General features: G+C 41.0%; 1 protein-coding gene across 12 annotated transcripts in view; it reads right to left on the bottom strand.

Moving 5' to 3' along the window:
* Positions 1 to 26,395, bottom strand: part of EFCAB8 (EF-hand calcium binding domain 8) — a 110,641-nt gene that overhangs the window by 32,337 nt on the left and 51,909 nt on the right. For 11 of the 12 annotated variants that reach the window (XM_037811095.1, XM_037811094.1, XM_037811096.1 and 8 more), the window contains 5 exons: positions 25,572 to 25,776; positions 24,046 to 24,243; positions 22,755 to 22,898; positions 8,887 to 9,108; positions 8,167 to 8,325 (listed from right to left, as the gene is read on the bottom strand). In XM_037811095.1, the coding sequence (XP_037667023.1) occupies positions 8,167 to 8,325; positions 8,887 to 9,108; positions 22,755 to 22,898; positions 24,046 to 24,243; positions 25,572 to 25,776 (928 nt within the window). The remainder of the gene's footprint in view (positions 1 to 8,166; positions 8,326 to 8,886; positions 9,109 to 22,754; positions 22,899 to 24,045; positions 24,244 to 25,571; positions 25,777 to 26,395) is intronic. The other variant, XM_037811099.1, reaches the window with a different exon arrangement.

Below are 26,395 nucleotides of genomic sequence, written 5' to 3'. Positions count from 1 at the left end.
ATATCCCGAGAAGTGCAATCGCTGGATCGAATGGTAGCTCTATCTCTAGTTTTCTAAGGAACTGCCAGACTGTCTTCCAGAGTGGCTGAACCATTATACAGTCCCACCAACAATGAATAAGAGTTCCAATTTCTCCACATCCCCTCCAGCATTTGTAGTTTCCTGTTTGTTTAATGGCAGCCATTCTAACCGGTGTTAGATGGTATCTCATTGTGGTCTTAATTTGCATCTCTCTAATAGCTAGTGAAGCTGAACATTTTTTCATGTGTTTCTTGGCCATTTGTATTTCCTCTTCAGAGAACTGTCTTTTCATATCTTTTGCCCATTTTATAATTGGGCTGTCTGTACTATTGTCATTGAGTTGTAGGATTTCTTTGTATATGCAAGATATCAGTCTTTTGTCAGATACATGGTTTCCAAAAATTTTTTCCCATTGAGTTGGCTGCCTCTTTACCTTTTTGAGAAATTCCTTTGAGGTGCAGAAACTTCTAAGCTTGAGGAGTTCCCATTTATCTATTTTCTCTTTTGTTGCTTGTGCTTTGGGTGTAAAGTCTAGGAAGTGGCCTCCTAATACAAGGTCTTGAAGATGTTTTCCTACATTATCTTCTAGGAGTTTAATGGTACTTTCTTTTATATTGAGATCTTTGGTCCATTTTGAGTTAATTTTTGTGTAGGGGGTGAGGTAGGGGTCCTCTTTCATTCTTTTGGATATGGATATCCAACTCTCCCAGCCCCATTTGTTGAAAAGACCATTATGGCTCAGTTCGGTGACTTTGGGGGCCTTATCAAAGATCAGTCGGCCATAGATCTGAGGGTCTATCTCTGAATTCTCAATTCGATTCCATTGATCTATATGTCTATCTTTGTGCCAGTACCATGCTGTTTTGGCAACTGTGGCTTTATAATAAGCTTCAAAGTCAGGGAGTGTAAGTCCTCCCACTTCGTTTTTCTTTTTTAGAGTGTCTTTAGCAATTCGAGGCATCTTCCCTTTCCAAATAAATTTGATAACTAGCTTTTCCAAGTCTGCAAAGTAGGTTGTTGGAATTTTGATTGGGATTGCATTGAATCTGTAGATGAGTTTGGGTAGAATTGACATCTTAATGACATTTAGCCTTCCTATCCATGAACATGGAATATTTTTCCATCTTTTAAGGTCCCCTTCTATTTCTTTTAGTAGAGTTATGTAGTTTTCTTTGTATAGGTCTTTTACATCTTTGGTTAAGTTGATTCCTAGGTACTTGATTTTTTTAGTTGCTATTGAAAATGGTATCTTTTTCTTGAGTGTCTCTTCAGTTTGTTCATTTCTAGCATATAGAAACATTACTGACTTATGTGCATTAATCTTGTATCCCGCTACTTTGCTAAATTTGTTTATTAGCTCTAGTAGGTGTATCGTTGATTTCTCAGGGTTTTCTAGATATAAGATCATATCATCTGCAAACAATGACAGTTTTACTTCTTCTTTTCCAATTTGGATGCCTTTTATTTCTTTGTCTTGCCGGATTGCCCTGGCTAGCACTTCCAGCACAATGTTGAATAACAGTGGTGACAGCGGGCATCCTTGTCTTGTTCCTGATCTTAGAGGGAAGGCTTTCAGTCTCTCACCATTGAGTACTATGCTGGCTGTGGGTTTTTCATATATGCTCTTTATCATGTTGAGGAAGTTTCCTTCAATTCCTACCTTTGAAGTGTTTTTATCAAAAACGGATGTTGGATTTTGTCAAATGCTTTTTCAGCATCTATTGAGATGATCAATTGATTTTTCCCTTTCGAGTTTTTAATGTGTTGTAATACATTGATTGTTTTTCTTATGTTGAACCATCCTTGCATGCCTGGAATGAACCCCACTTGGTCATGGTGTATGATTTTTTTAATGTGTCTTTGGATTCAATTTGCAAGTATTTTGTTGAGGATTTTTGCATCTATATTCATTAGGGAGATTGGCCGGTAGTTTTCCTTTTTTGTAGCATCTTTGCCTGGTTTTGGTATTAGATTGATGTTAGCTTCATAAAATGAGTTAGGTAGTGTTCCATTTTTTTCAATGTTTTGAAAGAGTTTGAGTAAGATTGGTGTCAGTTCTTTCTGGAAAGTTTGGTAGAATTCCCCTGTGAAGCCATCTGGCCCTGGGCATTTATTTGTGGGAAGATTTTTGATGACTGATTGGATCTCTTTGCTTGTGATGGGTTGGTTGAGGTCTTCTATTTCTTCTCTGGTCAGTCTAGGTTGTTCATATGTTTCCAGAAAATCGTCCATTTCTTCTACATTATCCAGTTTGTTGCCATACAGTTGTTCATAATATCCTCTTATAATTTTTTTAATTTCTTCAGGATCTGCAGTTATGTCACCTTTTTCATTCATTATTTTGTTTATATGGGTCTTCTCTCTTTTTGATTTTGTCAGTCTAGCTAGGGGCTTGTCAATCTTGTTGATCTTCTCAAAGAACCAACTTTTGGTGATATTTATCCTTTCTGTTGTTTTTTTGTTCTCTATGTAATTTATTTCTGCTTTAATCCTTGTTATTTCTTTTCTTGTACTTGGTTTAGGATTGGTTTGCTGTTCATTTTCTAGCTTCTTCAGTTGATCCATTAGTTCTTTGATTTTGGCTCTTTCTTCCTTTTTAATATATGCGTTTAGTGCTATAAATTTCCCCCTTAGCACTGCTTTTGCTGCATCCCATAGGTTTTGGTATGTTGTGTTCTCATTTTCATTCGTCTCTATATATTTAGCAATTTCTCTTGCTATTTCTTCTTTAACCCACTGATTGTTTAGGAGTGTGTTGTTTAACCTCCAAGTATTTGTGAATTTTCTAAGTCTCTGATGGTTATTGACTTCTAATTGTATTCCATTGTGGTCAGAGAATGTGCTTTGAATAATTTCAATCTTTTTAAATTTATTGAGGCTTGTTTTATGTCCCAGCATATGATCTATTCTGGAGAAAGTTCCATGAGCACTAGAAAAGTATGTGTATCCTGGTGATTTGGGATGTAATGTCCTGTAGATGTCTGTTAAATCTAATTCATTTATCAGATTGTTTAGGTTTTCAATTTCCTTATTGGTCTTCTGTCTGGTTGATCTATCTATAGGAGAGAGTGATGTGTTGAAGTCTCCCACAATTATTGTGGAAACATCAATTGCTTCCTTTAGTTTTGCCAATGTTTCTCTCATGTATTTTGTGGCACCTTGATTGGGTGCATAGACATTTACGATTGTTATTTCTTCTTGCTGAATTGAGCCTTTTATTAGTATGTAGTGGCCTTCTTTGTCTCTCAAAACATCCCTGCATTTGAAGTCTATTTTATCTGAGATTAATATTGCTACACCTGCTTTCTTTTGGCTGTAGCTTGCATGAAATATTTTTTTCCATCCTTTCACTTTCAGTTTCTTTGTGTCCCTGTGTCTAAGATGAGTCTCTTGTATGCAACATATTGATGGTTCATTTTTTTTGATCCATTCTGCGAATCTATATCTTTTAATTGGGGAGTTTAATCCATTTACATTCAACGTTAAAACCGTGAAGGCATTTCTTGAATCGGCCATCTTATCCTTTGGATTATGTTTGCCATATTTTTCCCTCTCTCTATTAATATCCTTTATTGTACCCATACCGAATCTCTTTAGTACTGAACCTTTCTCCAAGTCTCTCTGTCCTGTCTTTGTTTCTCTGTCTGTAGGGCTCCCTTTAGTATCTCCAGTAGGGCAGGTCTCTTGTTAGCAAATTCTCTCAGCATTTGTTTGTCTGTGAAAAATTTAAGCTCTCCCTCAAATTTGAAGGAGAGCTTTGCTGGATAAAGTATTCTTGGCTGGAAATTCCTCTCACTCAGAATTTTAAATATATCGTGCCACTGCCTTCTCGCCTCCATGGTGGCTGCTGAGTAGTCACTACTTAGTCTTATGCTGTTTCCTTTGTATGTGGTGAATTGCTTTTCTCTTGCTGCTTTCAGAACTTGCTCCTTCTCTTCTATGTTTGACAGTGTGATCAGTATATGTCTCGGAGTGGGTTTTTTTGGATTTATTCTATTTGGAGTTCGCTGAGCATTTATGATTTGTGTATTTATGTTGTTTAGAAGATTTGGGAAGTTTTCCCCAACAATTTCTTTGAATACTCTTCCTAGACCTTTACCCTTTTCTTCCCCTTCTGGGACACCAATGAGTCTTATATTCGGACGTTTCATATTATCTATCATATCCCTGAGGTCCATTTCGAGTTTTTCAATTTTTTTCCCCATTCTTTCTTTTATGCTTTCATTTTCCATTCTGTCATCTTCCAGGTCACTGATTCGTTGTTCAACTTCCTCTAGTCTTGTACTATGAGTGTCCAGAATCTTTTTAATTTGGTCAACAGTTTCTTTAATTTCCATAAGATCATCCATTTTTTTATTTAGTCTTGCAATGTCTTCTTTATGCTCTTCTAGGGTCTTCTTGATTTCCTTCATATCCCGTACTAGGGTCTCATTGTTCATCTTTAGTTCTTTGAGTAGCTGCTCTAGGTGTGTCTCTTCTGGTCTTTTGATTTGGGTGCTTGGGCTTGGGTTATCCATATCGTCTGGTTTTTTCATATGCTTTATAATTTTCTGTTGTTTTTGGCCTCGTGGCATTTGCTGACCTTGATAGGGTTCTTTTAGGGTTTGTAGACCAGTTGAAGTCCTTATCTCTAATTTATCAGATCTACAGCTTCGTGGAGTACACTTTCTCTAACTAACCAGCAGGTGGCGTCCACGAGACACCTGTTCTCCACAAGCCAGATCTCCCCTGCTTAGCCTTTTTGGTGAGTGGGGGAGTGAGTCTTGTGGGGCCCAATTGGTGTCCCAAGCTTGCGTGTGTAGTTGGTGTTGCCTGCCCTGTATGTGGGGCGTGTTTCTGGGCAGTCGGGGAGGGGGGGTGGCCCTAACAATCAAATCTCCCTGATGATCCTAGAGTTTTAAAGCTACTGCAATAGTCTAATCCTTCAGTTCAGTCCTGCCACAGTTTGTCTCTGCCACTGACCCACAAGTCTTTGGTATTGGCGTATGGCTCCTGAGACTTGCAAGTGGGCCCCTCTTCCAGGCTGTGCACCCCGGGTCCTCTGTTGAGGGATGACTGTGCTATGTCGCAGGTGAGTGCCGTCCCCCCAGGGCAGTTCTGGGCTGCTGGGCTGTGTTGGGAGGCTCCCAGTCTGCTCAAATGATGGCTGAATGGGGCTCTGTTAATTCACACTGCTCCCCCTTCCCAGCTCTGGGACATTCAGCTGAGGTTGCAGGGAAGGCTAATGTCCACGCCCAGTTTTGTGGTGTGTGCCTGTTATTTGAAGCACTTCCGTCACACTGGGTTGTCTGGGGCAGCTCTGGGCTATGGGGCTGGCGATGGGCAGGAGTGTTTCCTGTCCACCAGGATGGTGGCTGTGAGCGGACACCCCCCTTTTCTTGGGAAGTTGTGTTGTTTAGTGAATTTTCTCAGCCACTGGATTATTGCCTTTTGTCTCAGAGCTCTCGTAGTTCTGCTCTTGACTTGACGTGCCCAAATTTCAATTCTTTGAAGCTTTCTGTATTGAGCTTCTTAGAGTAATTGTTTTAGAAAAAGCAAAAAGGATTTAAAAAAAAAAAAAAAAAAAAAAAAAAACGGCCCTCCTCAGAGATCTAATGGGTTATTGAAATGCTAATAGACAAAGCAACCAGGGCCATTAAGGAAAAGTGCCCAGGGCAGAGAAATCAGCCTTGCTTCGGGATTTGCATATGCGCCTCAAGGCCTGATCTCCGCCCTTCCCCTTTCTGTGTTCACCCGAACTCCAAAAATCCTCTGCTTTTATTTTGGAGTTTTTCGTGTTGTTTTTTTTCTATGCCTGTCTCCTCTCTGCTGGGCTGGCTGCTCTCAGAGTCTCTGGTGTCTGGCCTCAGTCTATCTATGGTTGGAGTTTGAATCAGTAGAATGAGTTTCCGGTAAGAGCAGCCACTGCAATTCTCCCTTCTCCTTCCTGGAGCTGACAGCCCCTCCTCCCCCGGGACTGAGCCTGGCAGGGAGGGGCGCGGGTCCCCTGGCCGCAAAAACTTACAGATTTCGCTGATCTCAGCAGTTCCACGTTTTCATGAGTGTTGTATGAAGTATGCCCAAAGACAGATTGCTCTGTGGTGTCCAGTCCACGCAGTTCCTGGCTTTTTACCTACTTTCCTGGAGGAGTAACTAAAACATACAGCTCACCAGTCTGCCATCTTGCCCCGCCTCCTAATACACTCTTAACAAATGAGTCTAAGAAGAAATACAAAGGAAATTAGGAAATATCTTGAGATGAATGAAAATGAGAACACAATATACCAAAACTTATGGGTTGCTGCAGACACAGTGCTGAGAGGAAATTTTATAACTCTAAATGCTTACATTAAAAGGGAAGAAACATCTCATCAGTAACCTAACAGTCTCATACCTGGAAGAATGAGAAAAAAGAAGAGCAAACCAAATCCAAAGTCAGCAGAAGCAAGGAAAATAATGAAGATTAGACTGGAGAGAAACGAAATAGAGAACAGAAAACCTATAGAGAGAATCAACAAAACCAGAAGCTGATCCTTCAAAAAGAGCAATAAAATTGACAAACCTTTAGCTAGAGTGACCAAAAAAAAAAAAAAAACCTAACTAAAATTAGAAGTGAAAGGGAGGTCATTGCTATCAACCATTCAAAAATAAAAAGGATTAAAAAGAGATGTTATAAACAGTTGCACACCAACAGACAATGTAGATGAAACAGACAAATTCCTAGAAACACACTGTTCCAGTTTGCTAAAGCTGCCGTTAGGCAGAATACCAGAAACAGATTGGCTTTTATAGAGGGGGTTTATCTGGTTATAAATTTACAGTCTGAAGGCCATGAAAATGTCCAAATTAAGGCATCAACATGAGCACCTTCATCAAAGGAAGGCCAATGGCATCCAGAAACTCTCTGTTAGCTAGGAAGGCATGTGGCTGGCACCTGCTGATCCTGGGTTGTGTTCCAGCTCCTCTCTCAGCTCCTGTGCATTCTTTAAAATATTGCTCTTGGGGCATTTTGTCCTCTCTTAACTTCTCCAGAGCAAATTCTAGGATAGTATCTCAAAAGTGTCAGCAAAGTCCGCTTTCAACAGCCATCTCCAAATGTCTCTCAGCTGCTCTGAGTTTCTTCTGTTTGTGAGCTCCTTTATAGGACTCCAATTATTAATTCAAGACCCACCCTGAATGGGCGGGGTCCACATCTCCATGGAAATAATCCAACCAAACATCTCACTCACAGTTGATTGAGTCACATCTCCATGGAACACTCAATCACAGGATTCCAACCTAATCAACACTAATACATCTGCTCCCACAAGACTGCATTAAAGAATATGGCTTTTGAGGGGACATAATATACCCAAACTGGCACACACACCAACTACCTAAATTGACTCAAGAAGAAACAGAACAGACCAATAACAAAGGGATTGAATAATAATTGAAACTTCCCAAAATGAAAAACCCAGGACCAAATGGCTTCACTGGTGAATTTTACCAAACACTCAAATTCTTCCAAAAAAACTGAAGAGGAGGGAGGACTCCCTAATTCATCCTATGAGGCCAGCATCACCCTAATACCAAAGCCAGATAGAGATAAAACAAGAAAAGAAAATTACACACCAATATCCTTCATGAATATTGATGCAAAAATACTCAACAGAAAACTAGCAAACAGAATCCAACAGCACATCAAAAGAATTATACATCATGATCAAGTGGGATTCATCCCTGGTATGCAAGGTTTTGAACCATGTTGACGTATTACCAATTTGAGAAAATACATAAACGTTTAAGTTATTTTTTAAAAGCATCCATGACTCCAGGGTCCTCACTGCCCATGGAAAGGGCATACATGCTTGTGTGTGCTTATGGTGTATGTATATTGTATTTTACTGGTTAACAGATATTTCTGGTTTACAGAGACTTTTTCCACATCAGCCAGACAACCTTGAAAAAGAAACCAGAAGACTCAGAACCTCAGTCAGAGAAAATTGGAGGTCTTCCCCATTCCTGCAAAGTCCTGACTTTACAGTGTGCTGGCTTATATGTTCCCGAAATATGTTAGGGAAAAAAAAAAACAATTATCCTTATTGTCATAGAGGTCCAAAACAAGACATTCATTAATGAGGATCAAAGGTACTTTCTTGAGCAACCCTCCAGTAATCCTCCTACCTTCTTCTCCTTCAAGGGTATGTATTCTGAGAGGCTGGACCGCAGCCATTTAGGAATTAAGACCTGGGCCTTATCCTCTGTTTTAGAGATGACCTTTTCCCCACTGGTTTGGGTTGGCTGGTGGTTAGTGAGTATGCAGTAATCCTTGATGTCCCAGATCTAGGAACAAAGTGTGAGTTAGTGGCCCAGCACCCCCTGACCCCAACCCCAACACAACTCTGTAGGCTCCCTGCATGCCATTCCTCTTTACCCTGGGGATGGTCTTTACTCACACCTCTGACATCCAGACTCAGGGCCCCAAGGGATCTTAGGGATCTTGTAGGCCAGACTCCTTGATTAGCAGGCAGAGAGAGGGTGACTGACAAAAACAAGACACTCCTAACTCATGTCTCACCACAAAGCACAAAACCAGTTCCTGAGACAGCTGTTCACAGCATAGCTAGGGGAGGGGGAAGTTGTAAGAAAATGATGGAACACAGGATTCACTGGGGAAGACTCTTGGAGGGGCCTTTTGGACCAAGCCAAAAATCAGAACACAAACAAAGTAGCTTCTAACTCAGTTCTCTGAGTGCGCCAGAGCAGGAGAGGACTTCTGAGGTAATCTGCTCTACCCTCTGTTGTTTTACAAATGAAATCAGTACCCAAAAGGTCACAAGAGCAAGAGGTGGCCAGAAGCATAGCTGATGCCAGTCCTCAGTCCTAATGCCAGCTCTTCCTCACCTTGATGTGTCCTTTGCAGTCCCCCGTGATGAGGATCATGTCATTTTTGTCAGTGGCCATGGCGCCCACAACCACGTCCCCGTCATCTTGGAGGTCCACAGGGAATATTCCCAGCAGGCCTCCATTCCCATGGATGGACCAAGCATAGATGTAGCCATCCATGCAGCTGCTCAGCAGGGCAGCTGTCTGTGGCAGGCGAGGCCTGGTCTGCAGGAAGATTATCTGTAAGAGAGAGGTGGGCAGCCCAGCAGGGCTATGAGCCAGGTGCTGAGGGTCCTTAGACAAGTCACTACACCCACCGACTCCTTTCATCCCCTAGATGCCCAATGAGAATGGTGGTGGCAACCCCACCCTTCCTAACTAGCTGGTGACAAGCAACATTGTACTGGAATATAAGCTCCCTGAGAGCAGGAATTTGTTTCTTTTGTTGTTGTTGTTCACTGCTTTATCCTCAGCTACCAGAATGGTACCTGACATTCAATAGGTGATCAATAAATGTTTACTGAACAAAAAATTGAAGACAACTTTGATTTGCCCTAAGACTCAAGATTTTTTAAGACCTTTAACTCAATGCAAAATGATTTATTTGGAGAACCAGTGCTTTCCCCTTCATATATCTATCTGTAGCAAAATACTCATATTTTCCAATCAGCCATGAAAGCATTTTAACCAAATTCTTTTTCAGTTCTTGTTTAGATCATTTCTTTGCTAATTCCCACCCCTGCTAACTTTTATCTAGCATGTCACTCCCATAGCCCACGACAGGAAGTTACTCTCCATGGCGAGCTTGAGAAGAGAGTGGCTCAGCTGGCATATTGCATGAGGCTGAGAGCTCAGTCAGGGTTGCAGAGAATTAGGCCAGGAAGGGGAAACTGGAGGTTTTCCACACTCCTGCAAAGCCCCAACTTTACAGTGTGGTGGTTTATATGTCCCTAAAACATGTTGGAAAAAAAACCAATTATCCTTATTGTTACAGAGGTCCAAAACAAGACACTCAACATACTTCCAATTGGCCCAGGTACCAGGGTCACAAAACTAGGAATTCCTGAACCAAACACAAATGGCAGAAACTTCACTGAACAAAATGTGAACAGCATAAACATATGAAAAGAAATTTAAAATCACCCACAGAATCCCAATACCCAGAAAAAATTCCCATTATGATTTTAATGTATGTCTTTACAGTTCTAACTGCATTATCTATAAAGATGTTTATCATATCTTTTTCAATTATGAAATACAGAGGCAAAAAGAGAAAAATATATCAAAGGGAAAATAGCAAGGGTCCAGAAATAGATCTACAAATATATGAGTATAGCATATGACAATGGTAGAATTTCAAGTCAGAGGAGAAAATATAAACTATTCAATAAATGAAACTTGAACAAGTGGCTATCCGTTTTGAAAATATGATTAGATTCATACATCACACCATGCATAAAATTACTTAGATCGGACAAAAAGCTAAGTAAAAAAATTAAAAATTATAAATATCTAGAAGAAAATATAATAGAAGTTTTTCTGTGCTCTTGGGATAAACAATGCCTTTCTCAATTGATACAAAGAAAACCAATAACAAAGATGATTAATAAAAATTAAGACCTTGGAATGATACCACAAACAAAGACAGATGAGGTAAAAATATCTGCAATATACAACAGGCAAAGGATTCACTTCTGGAACACATAAAGAGCTCCAACAAATTAAGAAAAAGAATGGACAAAAGATATGAATAGACATTTATTTCTTTGAAGAAATACAAATGTCTAACAAATATACAAAAAAAAAAAAAACAACCCCTCAATTTCACAAATAATCAAAGAAATCTCAAAGATAGGTGCTATTTTCCATCTACTGAACTAGCAGAAATTAAGAAGAGGACAATGTCTAGTACAGGCTTAATCTGAGGACACAGGCAGCCTTATGTACTACTGGAAGGGATAGAAATCATGACAGCTTTCTTGGAGAGCAAACTGGCTTCAATATATAAACTGTGAGCACTTAGTGACACATCAATCCCTTCTGGGACTTCTGGGACTATCTACAGAAATCTAGCATAACCACACAGAGAAATCTGTGTGATCCCAATTGGGCCATTGTTTATAATACTGAAAAACTAGGAACAATTTAAATGACCATCAATTGGGCATTCATTAGATAAATTATGGGGAATCCAAAGAAATACTCTGTAGCCAGGGACAGACTTACTGTGAAGTTCATGAAGCTCAAAGTCAAGTTCAAGCTCAAGTACAAGGCTTTCCCCAGATCCCAGGAGGAATCAGAAATGTGTAGTGACTATTTCAAGTATCAGTCTTTTTAAATTTGAAATCTGTTATAATTTCTTTTCTCAGTCTAAATATATGTTCAAGTTTGTACTTAATTTTGTTTTCATAATTTTGTATTATTTTTCTTAAAGGATATTTCCAAAACTGTGTACATTTCAGTCTCCAAAAATAGATTGGCCTCTGTATGAAGCTATTAAAAAGAATGAAGTAGATAGAGTTATATGTACTGAAAGGAAAAGTTGTCCACAACACATTACTAGATTTAAAAAAAGGAAAGGAAAAGAAAAAAAGCAAGCAGCTGAACAAAGATATCAAAAGCTCCCGGTTTTATTTGGAAGCCAAAACCACTCCCATGTGCACATATAGCATATAGGCATGGAAAAATAAATCTCAAAGATGCATTCTCAATTTTATTCTAGTAGTCATTATCTGTCATTTTTTAAAGAAATTTTTTTAAGTTTTTGTCATAAGCATATTCCAAATCACTAAGTATTCTCCTAAAATGTGATTCCTCATGGCTATATATGATTCACCAATACCATGTGCCATATAGGTCCCATTCCCAGCTGCCTTCCCAACCTTTTCTTTGCCAGTCATCAAACTCGGTAAAGCCAGGCAAGGTGAAGGCAAGTGAGTGTTAAGGACTGTAACAGACTTGGTGAGGGATATGGACCCTGTGGGGAACACAAATCAGTGTGTGGCCCATGTCATTGCTGTGTGGCCACTGTCAGGAGGAAGTACAATAAAGAAAGACACAGTCAGGATGCAGGGCTGTTCCTTTAGCACTCTACACCTTGCCCCCCAAACCCCAAACATATTTCCATGCTCATTTTGGAAAGAGCTGCTGAACTGCATTCCTCTCCTAGTGGTCACAGTTAGCCTCCCAACCACATGGGGGTGAAAAGTCTCCCTGGGGCCCTTCTCAGAAGAAGTGGAAGCACCCATATAGAGCTAGGCTTTATACCTGTAGCAGCAATATCCCACTCTCCATCTATTTAGTCCTTACACCACGGGGGAGAGTGAAAAGGAGTGGCTCTTCATCTACAGACTGTAAGGGGCAGAGCTGGGTCTGGATCTATGTCCTTGATTCCTTCCCAGTGCTCTTTCTACTATACCACCCAGAAATTATGGGAAGGAAGGCCTAACAGGTAGGACTGCCCAGATATCCTCTCCCAAGCTGATCCTTGTCCCTCCTCCACTAAAGAAAGGCTGAGACCAAGGGTGATCTGAGAGCTCTGGGGCCTCCTGTCATCACTGAGGGACCAAAAGAGAACAGGTAACACCTGAGGCTCAGATTTCCACTTTGTAGCATTCTCTAGGGAACCATCCTGAACTGCTTTACTCTGCCCATTGCTCATCTACATCAAGAAAAGGAACTTTACTGGTCAAGGAGAGGTAGGTTTGAGGGGCAGAGCACCTAGGATCCAGGGGTGAGGTCAGCATCAGAAGCAGGCCAACTTTAGACAGCTGCCACCAGTCACTTAAAACACACACACACACACACACACACACACACCTGCCAGGCATGATGCCTAAAATCTCACCAATAGAGATTCACACCTTTGCATGGAATTTAAAAATTTAATTAAAAAACAATTTAACTGAGGATGCAGCTAAAGCAGTGCTTAGAGGGAAGATTATAGCTATAAATGCCTGTATTAAAGAAAGAAGCAAGCTCTCAAATCAATAATCTAACCTTTAACCGTAAGACACCAAAAAAAAAGGAAAAGCAAATTAAACCTAAAACAAGCAGAAGAAAGGAAATAATAAAGGTTAGAATGGAAGTTTATGAAATAGAAAATAGAAAATCAATTAAACCAAGAGCTGGCTCTTCGAAAAGATCAACAAAATTGAAAAACCCTTAGACTGACCAAGAAAAAAAAAGAGAAGACTCAAATTACTAGAATCAGAAATAAAGAGGGGACATTACTACTGACCTTGCAGAAATAAAAAGAATTATAAAAGAATACAATGAATAACCATACACCAACAAATCAAGTACCTTAGATGAAATGGATAAATTCCTGAATACATACACACACAACCAAAGCTGATCTAGAAGAAACAGAAAATTTGAACAGCTCTATAACAAATGAAGAGATTGAATTAATAATCAGAAACCACCCACAAAGAAAAGCCCATGTCCAGATGACTTCTCTTCTGAGTTTTCTCAAACATTTAAAGGAGAAATAATATCCATTTTTCACTAGCTTTTCCAAAAAATAAGAGTAGGAAGGAACACTTCTTGTGCCAGTTTGAATGTATTAGGTCCCTCCAAACACCATTTTCTTTGATGTAATCTTGTGTGGACAGAAATATCAGTGTTGATTAGCTTGTAATTCTTTGAGTGTTTCTGTGGAGATGCATTCCACCCAACTGTGGGTGATGACTCGAACTGGATAATTTCCACGGAGGTGTTACCCCACCCATTCAGGGTGGGTCTAAATTAAATCACTGGAGCCATGAAAATGAGCTGACAAACAGAAGGAACTCAGTGCAGCTGAGAGTGACATTTTTTAAAAGGAGCTACAGCCAAGAGGGACACTTTGAAGAAAGCACTGGAACTCAGAGAGGAGCTTCAGCTTACAGAGACAGTTTGAAGATGGACTTTGAAAGCAGACTTTTGCTCCAGAGAAGCTAAGAGAGGACAAACACCCAAAGGGCAACTAAGAGTGACATTTTTTGAGGAGCTGAAGCCTAGAGAGAAACGTCCTGGGAGAAAGCCATTTTGAAACCACAACCCTGGAGCAGACACCAGCCACATGCCTTCTCAGCTAACAGAGGTTTTCCAGACTACCATTGGCCATCCTTCAGTGAGGGTACCCGATTGCTGATGTGTTACCTTGGACTCTTTATGGCCTTAAGACTGTAACTGTGTAACCAAATAAATCCCCTTTTATAAAAGCCAATCCGGAGGGATCTAAGATGGCGGCATAGAGAGGAGTGAAAGTTAAGTAGTCCCCCTGGAACAACTGAAAAAAAAACAGAAACAACTAGTAAATAATCCAGAATAACTGCAGGGGGACAAAAGTGACCGTCCACTCTTCATACACTAACCTGAATTGGGAGGAATGCCTGAGATCACAGCATAAAATCTGTAAGTAAGAACTGCGGATCCAAATCGGGAGACCCGTCCCCCACAGCCGGAGCTACAAAGCCTCCTGGTGCCAGAGAGAAGCTTTCTCCCAACTGGGGGGTTTTAATTAGCAAGTGTGAACTGCTCACTAAGAGGTACCAATCCCCAACAAGAAGACAGAGGCTTTGGGTGACGACTGGCCTTGGAGAGCCGGAGGGTCGCCTCAGACTAGCTCTGTTCCTTCGACTCAGTGGAGAAAGCCTCAGCCATTTTCAGTTCCCAGTTCTGTGACCCAGACAAGGGTGTGGCACAGGCAGAGAGAGACCATTGAAATGCTAATGACTTCCCCATGAGGCGTCTATCTTCTCCAAGAGGAAAGGGGGTGCGCCCAGCTCTACTACCTGCCTTTTATTCAGAACTTACACCAGTCAAGAATTACAGGCTAACCTTTGCATCAGGCAGAGAGCACCCCTGCACAGCCTGGCGGCCCAGGGCTTCCCTTGAGGGACGATGCGCACTAGTGACGTAGCACAGCCTTCCCTCAGGAGAGGTCCTGGAAGATCACAGCTGAGAAGGGGGGCCCACTTGGAAAACCAGGGACGCTATGTCAGTGCCGGTGGGTTGTGGGTCAGCGACAGAGAGGGTCTGGGGCAGAACTGAAATGAAGGCTTAGACTCTTGCAGCAGCCTTGAATCTCTGGGAATACCTGGGAGGTTTGACTATTAAAGCTGCCCTGCCTCACTGACCACCCAGACACACACACCACGTTCAGGGCAGACAGCTCCAACAACAAAGCCAAACTGAGTTCACCAACTGAACCCCACAAAAATCATTTCCCCACACACCACAGAGACAGAGTTGGGGACAACTGACTTGAGGGGTATAGGTGACTCACAGACGCCATCTGCTGGTTAGCTGGAGAAATTGTATGCCACCAACTTGTATTTCTGAAAAATTAGACTGGTATCTTTTTTTTTACAACTTGAAAGAATCCTATCAAGCAGAGCAAATGCCAAGAGGCCAAAAACAACAGAAAATCTTAATGCATATGATAAAACCGGACGATATGGAGAACCCAATCCCAAACACCCAAATCAGAATATCAGAAGACACTTGGTACTCAGCACAATTAATCAAACAATCACAATCGAGGAACAAAAACATGGCACAGGATATAAAAGACATGAAGAAGACCATGGAGCAGGATAAAATGGACATAAAGAAGACCCTAGAAGAGCATAAAGAAGAAACTGCAAGATTAAATAAAAAAATAGAAGATTTTACAGAAATAAAAGAAATTGTTGGCCAAATTAAAAAGACTCTGGATACTCATAATACAACATTAGAGTAAGCTGAACAACGACTCAGTGTCCTAGAGGTCCACAGAACAGAAAATGAAAGAACAAAAGAAAGAATGGAAAAAAAATCGAAAAAATCAAAAAGGATCTCAGGGATACAATAGATAAAATAAAACGTCCAAATTTAAGACTCATTGGTGTCCCAGAAGGGGAAGAGAAGGGTAAAGGCCTAGAAAGAATAGTCAAAGAAATTGTCAGGGAAAACTTCCCAAACCTTCTACACAATATAAATACATAAAGCATAAATGCCTAGCAAACTCCAAATAGAATAAATCCAAATAAACCCACTCCAAGACATAGTCTGATCAGACTCTCAAATACTGGAGAGAAGGAGAAAGTTCTGAAAGCAGCAAGAGAAAAGCAATTCACCACATACAAAGGAAACAACATAAGACTAAGTTGTGACTACTCAGCGGCCACCATGGAGGCCAGAGGCAGCGGCATGACATATTTAAAATTCTGAGAGAGAAAAATTTCCAACCAAGAAGACTTTATCCAGCAAAACTCTCCTTCAAATTTGATGGAGAGCTTAAATTTTTCACAAACAAATGCTGAGAGAGTTTGCCAATAAAAGACCTGCCCTACTTCAGATACTAAAAGGAGCCCTACTGACAGAGAAACAAAGAAAGGAGAAAGAGAAAAAGAGAATTTTAACAGACATATATAGAACCTTACATCCCAAATCACCAGGACACTCATTTTTCTCTAGTGATCACGGATCTTTCTCCAGAATGGACCATATGCTGGGACATAAAACAAGCCTCAATAAATTAAAAAAAAAAAAAAACAATTGAACATATTCAAAGCACAATCTCTGACCACAATGGAATACAAATAGAAGTCAATAATTTTTGAATTGTAACTCCACTATTTACTTCCTACATGATACAAAATACACAACTCTAATGACAAATCAGTGGTTTTGAACTCAATGTAAAATATGTAATTTTTGACAAGAACTATATAAAGTTGGGGAATGGAGGAGTATAGGTACATAGTTCATGTGTCCTATTGAAATTAAGTTGGTATCAAAGAAAAACAATACTGTTATGGATTTAAGAGTTTAATTTTAAGTCCCACAGTAAACACAAAGAAATTATCAGAGAGTATGACCATAGAGATGAAAAGTAGAGTATGGGTTGAGAAGTGGGGGAAGGGGCAATGGGGAGTTAAGAAATGAGTGTAGGGTTGCTGTTTGAGGTAAAGGGAAATTTCTAGTAACGGATGGTGGGAAGGCGATAGCATTACAACATTCTAAATGTGATTAATCCCACTAATGGAATGCTAGGGAGGGGGTGGAATGGGAAGATGTAGGCTGTATATATGTTTCCACAATTGAGGAAAAAAAAAAAAAGACAGTCTAAATAGATGACAATTGAATGCCAAGGATGACCCTGGATGGGATCTGAGGATGGAGGACAGGAGGCTCAAAGGGACATCACTGAGACATAAGGAAAAGGAAATACAGAATGTAAGCTTTGTATCATTGTTGAATCTCTTGTACTTCTTAGCTGCATTTAATGAGATTGCATAAAAGAATGTTCTTGTTCATGGGAATTGTATATGTGAATTACAGTGTTTGTTCAAGGATGTGTGCAGCTAGCTCTCATATGTTCAGAAGACAGAGCAATAGATGATGGACGACAGACAGGGAGAGAGGGAGGGAGGGAAAGAAATAGCGGTGTGACAACACGTTAAAGTTAGTGGATCGGGGTTTCGGGGGAGGGGGTCAGGGAATGCTGGAGTTCTGTGTATGGGGTTTGTATTGTTTTTGCAACTGTTCCTACAACTTTGAATTTATTTCAAAATAAAATGTAAAAAAAAAAAAAAGCCAATCCATTTCTGGTGTTTTGTATTCCGGCAGCATTAGCAAACTAGAACACTTCTCAAGTCATTTTATTAATCCAATATTTCCCTGATACCAAAACCGGACAAAGACATCTCAAGAAAACTATAGAGCAATATCACTTACGAATATGTATGGGAAACTCTACAACAAAATACTAGCAAAACAAATCCAGCAACATATAAAAAATGTACGCATCTTTACCAAGTAGAATTTATCATAAGAATGCGATATTGGTTCACAATTTGAAAATCAATTAATTCATATATTATAAACAGAATAAAAAACAAAATCACATGATCATCTCAATAGATACAGAAAAAACAAAATCCAACATCTCTTTCATAATAAAAACACTCAACAAACTAAAATAGAAAGGAAACTTCCTCAACAAAATAAAGACATCTACATAAAAGTTAACATCATACTTAATGGTGAAAGACTGAATGCTTTCCCCCTAAAATGAGGTACAAGACAAGGATGTCCACTCTTCACTCTTCTATTCAACACTGTACTGGATGTTCTAGTCAGGGAAATTAGGGAAGAAAAAGAAATAAAAAGCATCCAGATTGGAAAGGAAGAAGTAAAATTATCTATATTTGCAGATGACTTAATTTTATATAGAGAAAATTCTAGGGAATCCACCAAAAAATCGTTAGAACTAATAACTGAGTTCAGCAAAGCTGCAGGATACAAGATCAACAGACGAAAGTCAATTGCATTTGTCTTTCTCTTCCCCTTCAATTCCATACACTACTTGTATTTCTATACACTTGCAATGAACAATTTGAAAATGAAATTAAGGAAATAACTGCATTTACAATGACATCAAAAAATATCTAGGAATAAATTTAACAAAAAAGAAGTGCAAAACATTGATGACAGAATAAAGAAGATATAAATATATTGAAAAATCCCTCATCCCATCTTCATGAATTGAAAAGTTTTAATATTGTTAAGATAATAATTTGCCCCAAATTGACCTACAGATTCAATGCAATCCCTATCAGGATGCCAACTGACTTCTTTGTAGGAAATGACAAGCTGATTCTAAAATTCATATAGAGTTGCAAGAAACCCAGAATAGTAAAAACAATCCTGAAAAATAAAAACGAAGTAGGAGGACTCATATTTCTTGATTTCAAAACTTACTACAAAGCAACGGTTATCAAGACTATGACTCAAGGATAGACATGTAGACCAAAGGGAAAGAATTGAGAGACCATAAATAAACCCATATATCTATGGTCAATTGATTTGCAACAAGGGTGCTAAAAGCACTTGAGTTATGTACCCCAGAAAAAAACATGTTCTTAATCCTTTCCTGTGGGTGTGAACCCATTGTAAATAGGACCTTTTGAAGATGTTATTTATAATTAAGGTGTAGCCAACTGAATCAGGATGGGTCTTCATTCTATTACTGGAGGCCTTATAGAGAAGGTCACAGAGAGAAAGCCATGGGAGAAGCAACAAGTCAGAGGTCAATGGAGGCTGGAACAACTACAAAAAACCAGAAACAACTAGTAAATAATCCAGAATAACTGTGGGGGGACAAACGAGACCATCCACTCATCATACACCAACCTGAATTGGGAGAAATGCCCAAGATCACAGCATAAAATCTGTAAGTAAAACCTGCGGATCCAAGCCGTGAGACCCCCTCCCCCATAGCCCGAGCTGCAAAGCCTCGTGGCACCAGAGAGAAGCTCTCTCCCAGCAAGCGAATATAGCTCAGCTGAGCTCCAATTGGGGTTTTAAGTAGCAAGTGTGAACTGCTCACTACAGGTACGAATCCCCAGAAAACAGAGGCTTTGGGTGACGACTGACCTTGGAGAGCCGGAGGGTTGCCCTGGACTGGTTCTGAAAGGGACTATCTGTTTCTTTTTCGGCTCAGTGGAGAAAGCCCCAGTCATTTTCAGTTTCCAGGGCTGTGACTCGGGGAAGGGTGGGGACAGCACAAGCAGAGAGAGAGACCATTGAAATGCTAATGACCTCCACCTGGGGGGTCTGTCTTCTCTAGGAGGAAAGGGGTGGGGCCCTTTCCATTCAGAACCAGACCCCAGAGCCTGGGGGAACAAGGCCATACCTCCTCACACCAGTCAAGAATTATAGGCTAACAAGGCATCACATGCTGGGCAGAAAAGCACAGTGACCTGAGGCATCAAAGGGTGGAGCAATTTTCTAAGACACACCCACAGGGAAACCAGATACTGAATATTTCTTCCCTCTGGGATCTGAGCCTGTTCTGGTCTGGGAAAACCTGATTTGGATAACCAAGGAAACCATGCCTAGACAACAGAAAATTACAACCTACACTAAGAAAAACAAAGTTATGGCCCAGTCAAAGGAACAAACGTACACTTCAACTGAGATACAGGAATTTAAACAATTAATGCTAAATCAATTCAAAAAGTTTAGAGAAGATATTGCAAAAGAAATCAATGGAACCCAGAAGAGAAAGAAGAGAATATTGCCATTGGATGGAAAAGTCAAGGAGCCCCAAGGACAACACAGTCTTTGAGGACAAAGAATCACTTTGCTAACACTTTAATTTTGGACTGCTAGCCTCAAAACCATGAGCCAATAAATTCCTGTTGTTAAAGCCAACCCATTGTATGGCACTTGTTTTAGCAGCTGGGAAACTGGGACAGCACTCAATGGGGAAGGAAAAATCTTTCCAACAAATGGTGCTCGGACAACTGGCAGCCACATGCAAAAGGATGAAGTTGGACCCTTAACTCACACCAGAACCAAAATTAACTCCAAATTGATCACAGACCTAAGTATAAGAGCCAAAACCATAAAACTAATAGAAGAAAACAAAGGAATCAATCTTCATGACCTTGGATTTGGTAAAGGATTCTTAGACTGAACAGCAAAAGCATGAGCAACAACAAAATAAAAAAATATATAAAAATAAAAGATAAATTGTACTTTGTCAAAACTTAAAACTTTTGAGCTGCAAAGGATACCATTAAGAAAGTGAAAAAAAAAAAAACACAAAATGGGAGAAAACAATATAAATCATATATCTGATAAGGGACTTGTATCCAGAATATATAAAGAACTCTTACAACTCAATAATAAAAAAGACAACCCAATTTTTTAAATGGGCAAAGGAGCTGAATAGATATTTCTCCAAAGAAGATATTCAAACGACCAATAAGCACATGAAAAGACAGTAGACATCATTAATCATCAGGGAAATGCAAATTAAAACCACATTGAGATACCATTTTATATCCACTAAAATGGCTATTTTAAAAATTGGAAAATTACAAGTGTTAGAGGAACATACAAATGTTAAAGGAACACACATTCATTGTTGTTGAGAAAGTAAAATGGTGCAGCCACTGCGGAAGACAGTGGTACCTCAGAAAGTTAAGTATAGAATTACCAGATGACCTGTCAAGCCCACTTCTAGGTATATACCCAAAAGAATTGAAAGCAGGGACATGAACAGACATTTGCACACCAATGTTCACAGCAGCATTATTCACAATTGCCAAAAGATAGAAGCAACCCAAGTGTCCATCAACAGATGAATGGATAAACAAAATGTGGTATCAACATACAATGGAATATTATTCAGCAGTCCTAAAGGAATGAAGTCCTAAAGCATGCGACAGCATGGATGAACCTTGAGGACATTATGTTGAGTGAAATAAGTCAGACATAAAAGGACAAATATTGTATAATCTCACTAATATGAAATAATTATAATATGTAAACTCATAGACATAGAGTATAGAATATAGGTTACCAGGAGATAGAATGAGGCTAGAGTAGAGAACAGTTGCTTAAGATGTGCAGAATTTTTAACCAGGTTGAATTTAAATGTGTGGAAATGGTTAGAGGTGATGGTAGCACATTCCTGTCAATATAACTAACAGTGCTGAACTGTGTGTGAATGTGGTTGAAAGGGAAAGTTTAGAGTTATATATGCCACCAGAAGGAAAGCCAGAGGTCAAAACAAGGGACTGTATAACACCGTAAATCTTGTGGTAGATGATGACTGTGATTTAACAGTACAAATACAAAAAATTTCTTCCATAAACTAGAACAAATGTATGAAACTATTACAAAGAGTTAATAATAGAGTGGTATATGGGGAAAAACACACATACTGCAAACTATGGACTATAGTTAACAGTAATATCTTAATATTTTTTCATCAACAGTAAAAAATGTATCACAGCAATGCTAAGGGTCAATGATGGGGTGGAGGATAAAGGGTATGGGATGTTTAGAGTTCTCTCTTGTTTTTGTTGCTGTTTGAAGTAAGGAAACTGTTCTAAAATTGAATGTGGGGAGGATACTGTGAGTCATTGATTGTATACTTTGGATAGATTGTATGGTGTGTGAATGTATCTCAATAAAATTGCATTAAAAATTTATGAACAAAGATATTCAATGCAGTACTGTTTGTAAAAGTTAAAAATTGGAACTCAACTACATGCCTGTAAATAGAAGACTGGTTTAATTGTTTATGGTACATCCAAACTATGGACACTATGCAATTATTAAAAAAAATGAGATAACAAAAGATTAAGATAAATCCAAATTACTAATATGAGAACACACCCATGATATATTGTTAAGTAAAAAAAGCAAATGGCATGTTAAAGCTATACTTTTACATCACTGGTCTACCAAGAAGCATGAAGGCTAAAGCCAATCTGTTAACAGAGGCTACTGTTGGGGAGTGGGATGGGTGGGGTGAAGTGAGAGTAGGGATTTTTACTTTTTGCCTTACACATCTCTATGGTGGTGGTGGTGATGGTGGTGGTGGTAGTTATCAACTAGCATGTATTGCTCTTAAAATTTTTAAGGTACTTTAAAAAGAAGGAAAAGAACATTCAGAAATTAAGGGCGAGAGGTGGGAGGGATATGTCCAGCCACTCCAGGGTCTCCACCCCAGCTTTGCAGGAGAGCTCTGAAGGTACTGCTCCCCTTGTTCTCAAGTCTCTGATCTCCTGGAGCTTGGTGACAGGCAGCCCTGCCCTACAGTAAGAAGAAAGAACAGAAATGGACTAATCCTCACTCACATGTCATATATGACACCTTCCTAGGTAACAGGAGGACATTTTAAAGTGGATTCTGGAAATGGTAGTTCTCCTACCTCACAGCCCAGCCACCAGCCAGGAAGGACACTGCTCACCTCCCTAGACAGGTTCTGCACCCTCCCCCCTTTCCCAGCCCCCAACCCAGAGCCCCCCAGGCTCATAGACACTGCATTCCCAGCCCCATTCTGACTGCTCACTCCCTGGCTCATATCCCAGACAGGGCTAAGAGCAGCCAACCTTCTCCACCGATGCAGTGGAGTATTGCAGCATGGTCTTTTTCCGGGCTCGCTCTTTTCTCCTTTCCGCCTCTCCAGGAACTGACTGTGACTGTCTGACATAGGGCATGCTTGGCTTCCTGGTGCTGCCAGCACTGAGACGTTTCTGGAAAGCAAAATGGGCCTCACAGGTAACAATGAGGGTATCTCCCCACCCCACAGGGAAACAGAGACCCAAAGCAATCATGAAAGAGTTGCCACTCAGATAACAGCACCCTGTGAAAAGTCCAGGAGGCATCTAGCGGATGCTGGAAAAATGCCCACTTTAAGTTACCAGCAGTTTCTGCTCTGTAGCGCAGAGATTTGGGTTTGCTTTTGAGAAAAAACATGCTTTAGTCTTGGAAGAGACCACCCTGGACTAGAAGACCAAGCATCTGTTCAAGATTTGAATGCAGTAACATAACGTAACCTTGATACTTCAGATTAAGATAATATGAGTGTCTCATAGTAATGTAAATTGTCTATATGTTATAGCAGAATTATGTCTTAGCAGATCATATTGGATCTATTTCTAGACTGCCCTACGCCTGATAATGCTTGTATGTTTTGAGAAGGTAGTGGTTTCTCATTCAAGCCTGAGCTCTCAGGAATAGAAATCAGACTTGGATTGCTGAAACCATCCAACTGGCTCCTTGACCACCCCACAAGAGGAATTACTGTACCCCCAAGCCATCGCCTGCAAAGAGGGAGAAGTAGCTTGCCCTGCTCTTTCCCTTTACTCCCCTCCAAGTAGAACTATCAATCATCCTTGGAAGGGCTAATCCTGGGGAGAAATGAGGGTTCCAGGGGAGGAGAAAAGTGGTTTGCCTTATCTGGGCCTCCCACTGAACCGTGTCTCTGGGAAGGTAGGTGCCCCATACGACTCACCTCTGCACCTGGGTGGCCAGGGCCAGAGCCAAGTGACTTAAGCCTGAGGACTGAGAAAGTAGCCTAGGATCTAATATCCAGTTTTCAATCCACTGGGCTGTGTTCCCTTTGGGCCCTGCCCAGTTTTTCAGACATTTGAGCCAGTACTGGCTGTGCTCTGGAAAGGGATCATGCCCAGGCTAAGGGCATCAGAGCAGGTTAGATACAGCAGCAGGTGCTGCTATCAAATCTAAAACAGGATGGTGCCCTGCCAGACCTGCAGTGCTTAAGGCAAGTGAGTTGATGGGCCCTGAAGGCATGCTGGGAAAAGGGCATTCAGGTAAGAAGACAAGCAAAGAAGACCACCTAAGCATAAGGGTGATTACCTATCTGGCACTGTCTCCCACCTGCTTGGGCCAAAGCCTGTCGGATTCCTTTCCCCTTGAGTGTCTCATCACTGGGGGGGCCGACATCAGGTTCCGCCTCAGGTTGGCATTGTCCACAGTCCTGGCACTGGGGCCAGAAAGCTGGGGGGGTTGTTTGTATGCCCACTTCTGCTCCATCATATGGCATCTGCTGGACAGGTAGCCCTCTGTTTCTTCCACCTGCACCAGGGAGAGAGCAGCCCATGAGGTGTTGCAATGTCCCAGAGGGAACGGAAGAACCTCCCTGACCAATGCCAACATGACAGGGCCTTCCAGCCACCCCAGAGTTTGCTTCCCAGAAGCTGAACACCTTTAGAAGCATCAAACCAGAGTTTATAATCCCATCCCTGGACCAACTGCTAACACACTGAGTATCCACAGGCAGGGAACTTTTCCTAGGAGGGACTCAGTCTTCTCATCTGTAAAATGATCAGTGGTTTCCAAATATTTTTTGAGGTTGCTTTTAATCTTAAGGGAAGCTCCAAAGCATAAAATAGATAAAAACTGAGCTGAGTGAAGCCCTACCTACCGGAGCTTCCTTACCCGTACAGTAGCCTTCAAGTATCGCTACCTAGCCTGGTTTGAAAATCTCTGGATGAGATGGCCCCTAAGACTCCTTCTAGTTTTTAAGCTGCTAAAATATGGTAATTCACAGACCACACAGGTTTTGTAAGTCCCTTTAATAAGCACAGTGAGCTCAGAGTGATAATGGGTAACAGTGATGGGTAAATATAAGCCACTTTCAAGGAGTGAGTAATCTACTAGAGAAGACACGACTAGCACCCCAGGCTCTGGCATCAGGCTGCCTGGATTTGGATCCTGACTACCACTTCTTGGCTGTGTGTCCTTAGGCAAGGTGCTTAACCTCTCTGTGCCTCAGCTTTCTCATCTGTCAAATGAGGATAATTATAGACTCTAACACAGAACACTGCAAGAGGCTTAACCTGATTGTGTATAAAAGTGGAGGCCCAGGGCTATTGTTGTTTATTAACTAAAAACCTAAAATAATTCCTTAAAGCCTCCAGCCTCCTCCAAGGAAGGCTCTCTTCCTGGCAGAGTTATCTCCTTCCTTACTCATGCCCCCATGGCACTGAGGACCCAACTTTATGATCAATACTACTAAGTATTGCCCCCGGCCACCCCCAAGACAGCTCCTTTGATGGCAGAGTCCACAAACTATTCATCTCTATAGCTCTCTGACCCCAGTTCAATCCTGCATCCCCCTAACACCAAGGCTCAATGGGAGCCCAGTGACTGAAGGTTTTGGTGAGGGACAAGGAATAGCCTGTGCTTTATAAAAAACCGAGAAGAAGACTTTGCATAAGTCCAAACTTGGAGTTGGGGCCCTCCTCCCCACCTGAGATGGAATCAAGGCTCCAACCCCTTCTAAAACAAGTCATCCCCATCCCCTCTACTTTCCAGGTGATCCTTACTGCCCCCCTCCCCTGCATGAGTCTGGTCCACATCTGTGAAAAGGTGAGAGGAGGGCACATTCCTGTTGACCATACCCTCTTGGGCTGTGAGGGCAAGGGGCTCTTGGACGCATTGAAATTTAAGATGGGCTTGAGCCAGTTGATGTTCCATAAGAGGATATCCCCGCTGTAGGACGAGGTCCCGAGGAACTGGTTCTGGTACTTGGCCATGCTCAGGACATCCTCGGTGTGGAAGGTCGGACAGTGATGGCACAAGAGCACCGGCTTGATCTTGTGGAACCTGCGCACATGGCCAGAAGCAGCAGGGCTGAGTGCTCAGCCTTTAATGCTCTATTCGGGGGAACCCCAAGGCTGATAAGATGCTGAGAGCAGACTCGGACGAGGACACTCTCAGATGTCAGAGCAGGGTTGAAGCCTTGCCCCACTGACCTCATTTACTAAGCACCTACTATGTGCCTACCATAAAGGCTTTGCCCCTCGGGCCTCTGAATAAACTAATATTACAGATAATGAACCTTAATCCATCCGTTCAGAAACCTGGGTAAGGATTAAGGTATAAAGAAGGGGAGACTATGGCCTAAAGAGGAAGAGCCCCTGCACATTTTCTTCCCTCTGCCTGGAAGTTTAACCCATCCCAAGCCCTTTGCTGCTTCACTGAGATCCCACCTGGCTCACTCTTCAGATTTCACTCCATCTGCAACATCCTTAGCAGAGCCTTTTCTGAACATCTCCCTCCACTAAATCAAGTTTTCACCCCACCCTCTCCATAGGAATCTGTGCTTTTCTTTCCCCAGTGCTTATCATACTTTATAATTCACTGCCTCTCCCACTGAACTTAACTCCAGGAAGACAGAGACTCCCTCATTCCTGTGTATACCCATACCCACACCTAGCACAAA

This window comes from Choloepus didactylus, chromosome 19 (genome assembly GCF_015220235.1).
Source record: "Choloepus didactylus isolate mChoDid1 chromosome 19, mChoDid1.pri, whole genome shotgun sequence".
Lineage (NCBI taxonomy): Eukaryota > Metazoa > Chordata > Mammalia > Pilosa > Megalonychidae > Choloepus > Choloepus didactylus.
This window is presented reverse-complemented; position numbering and strand designations above follow the sequence as displayed.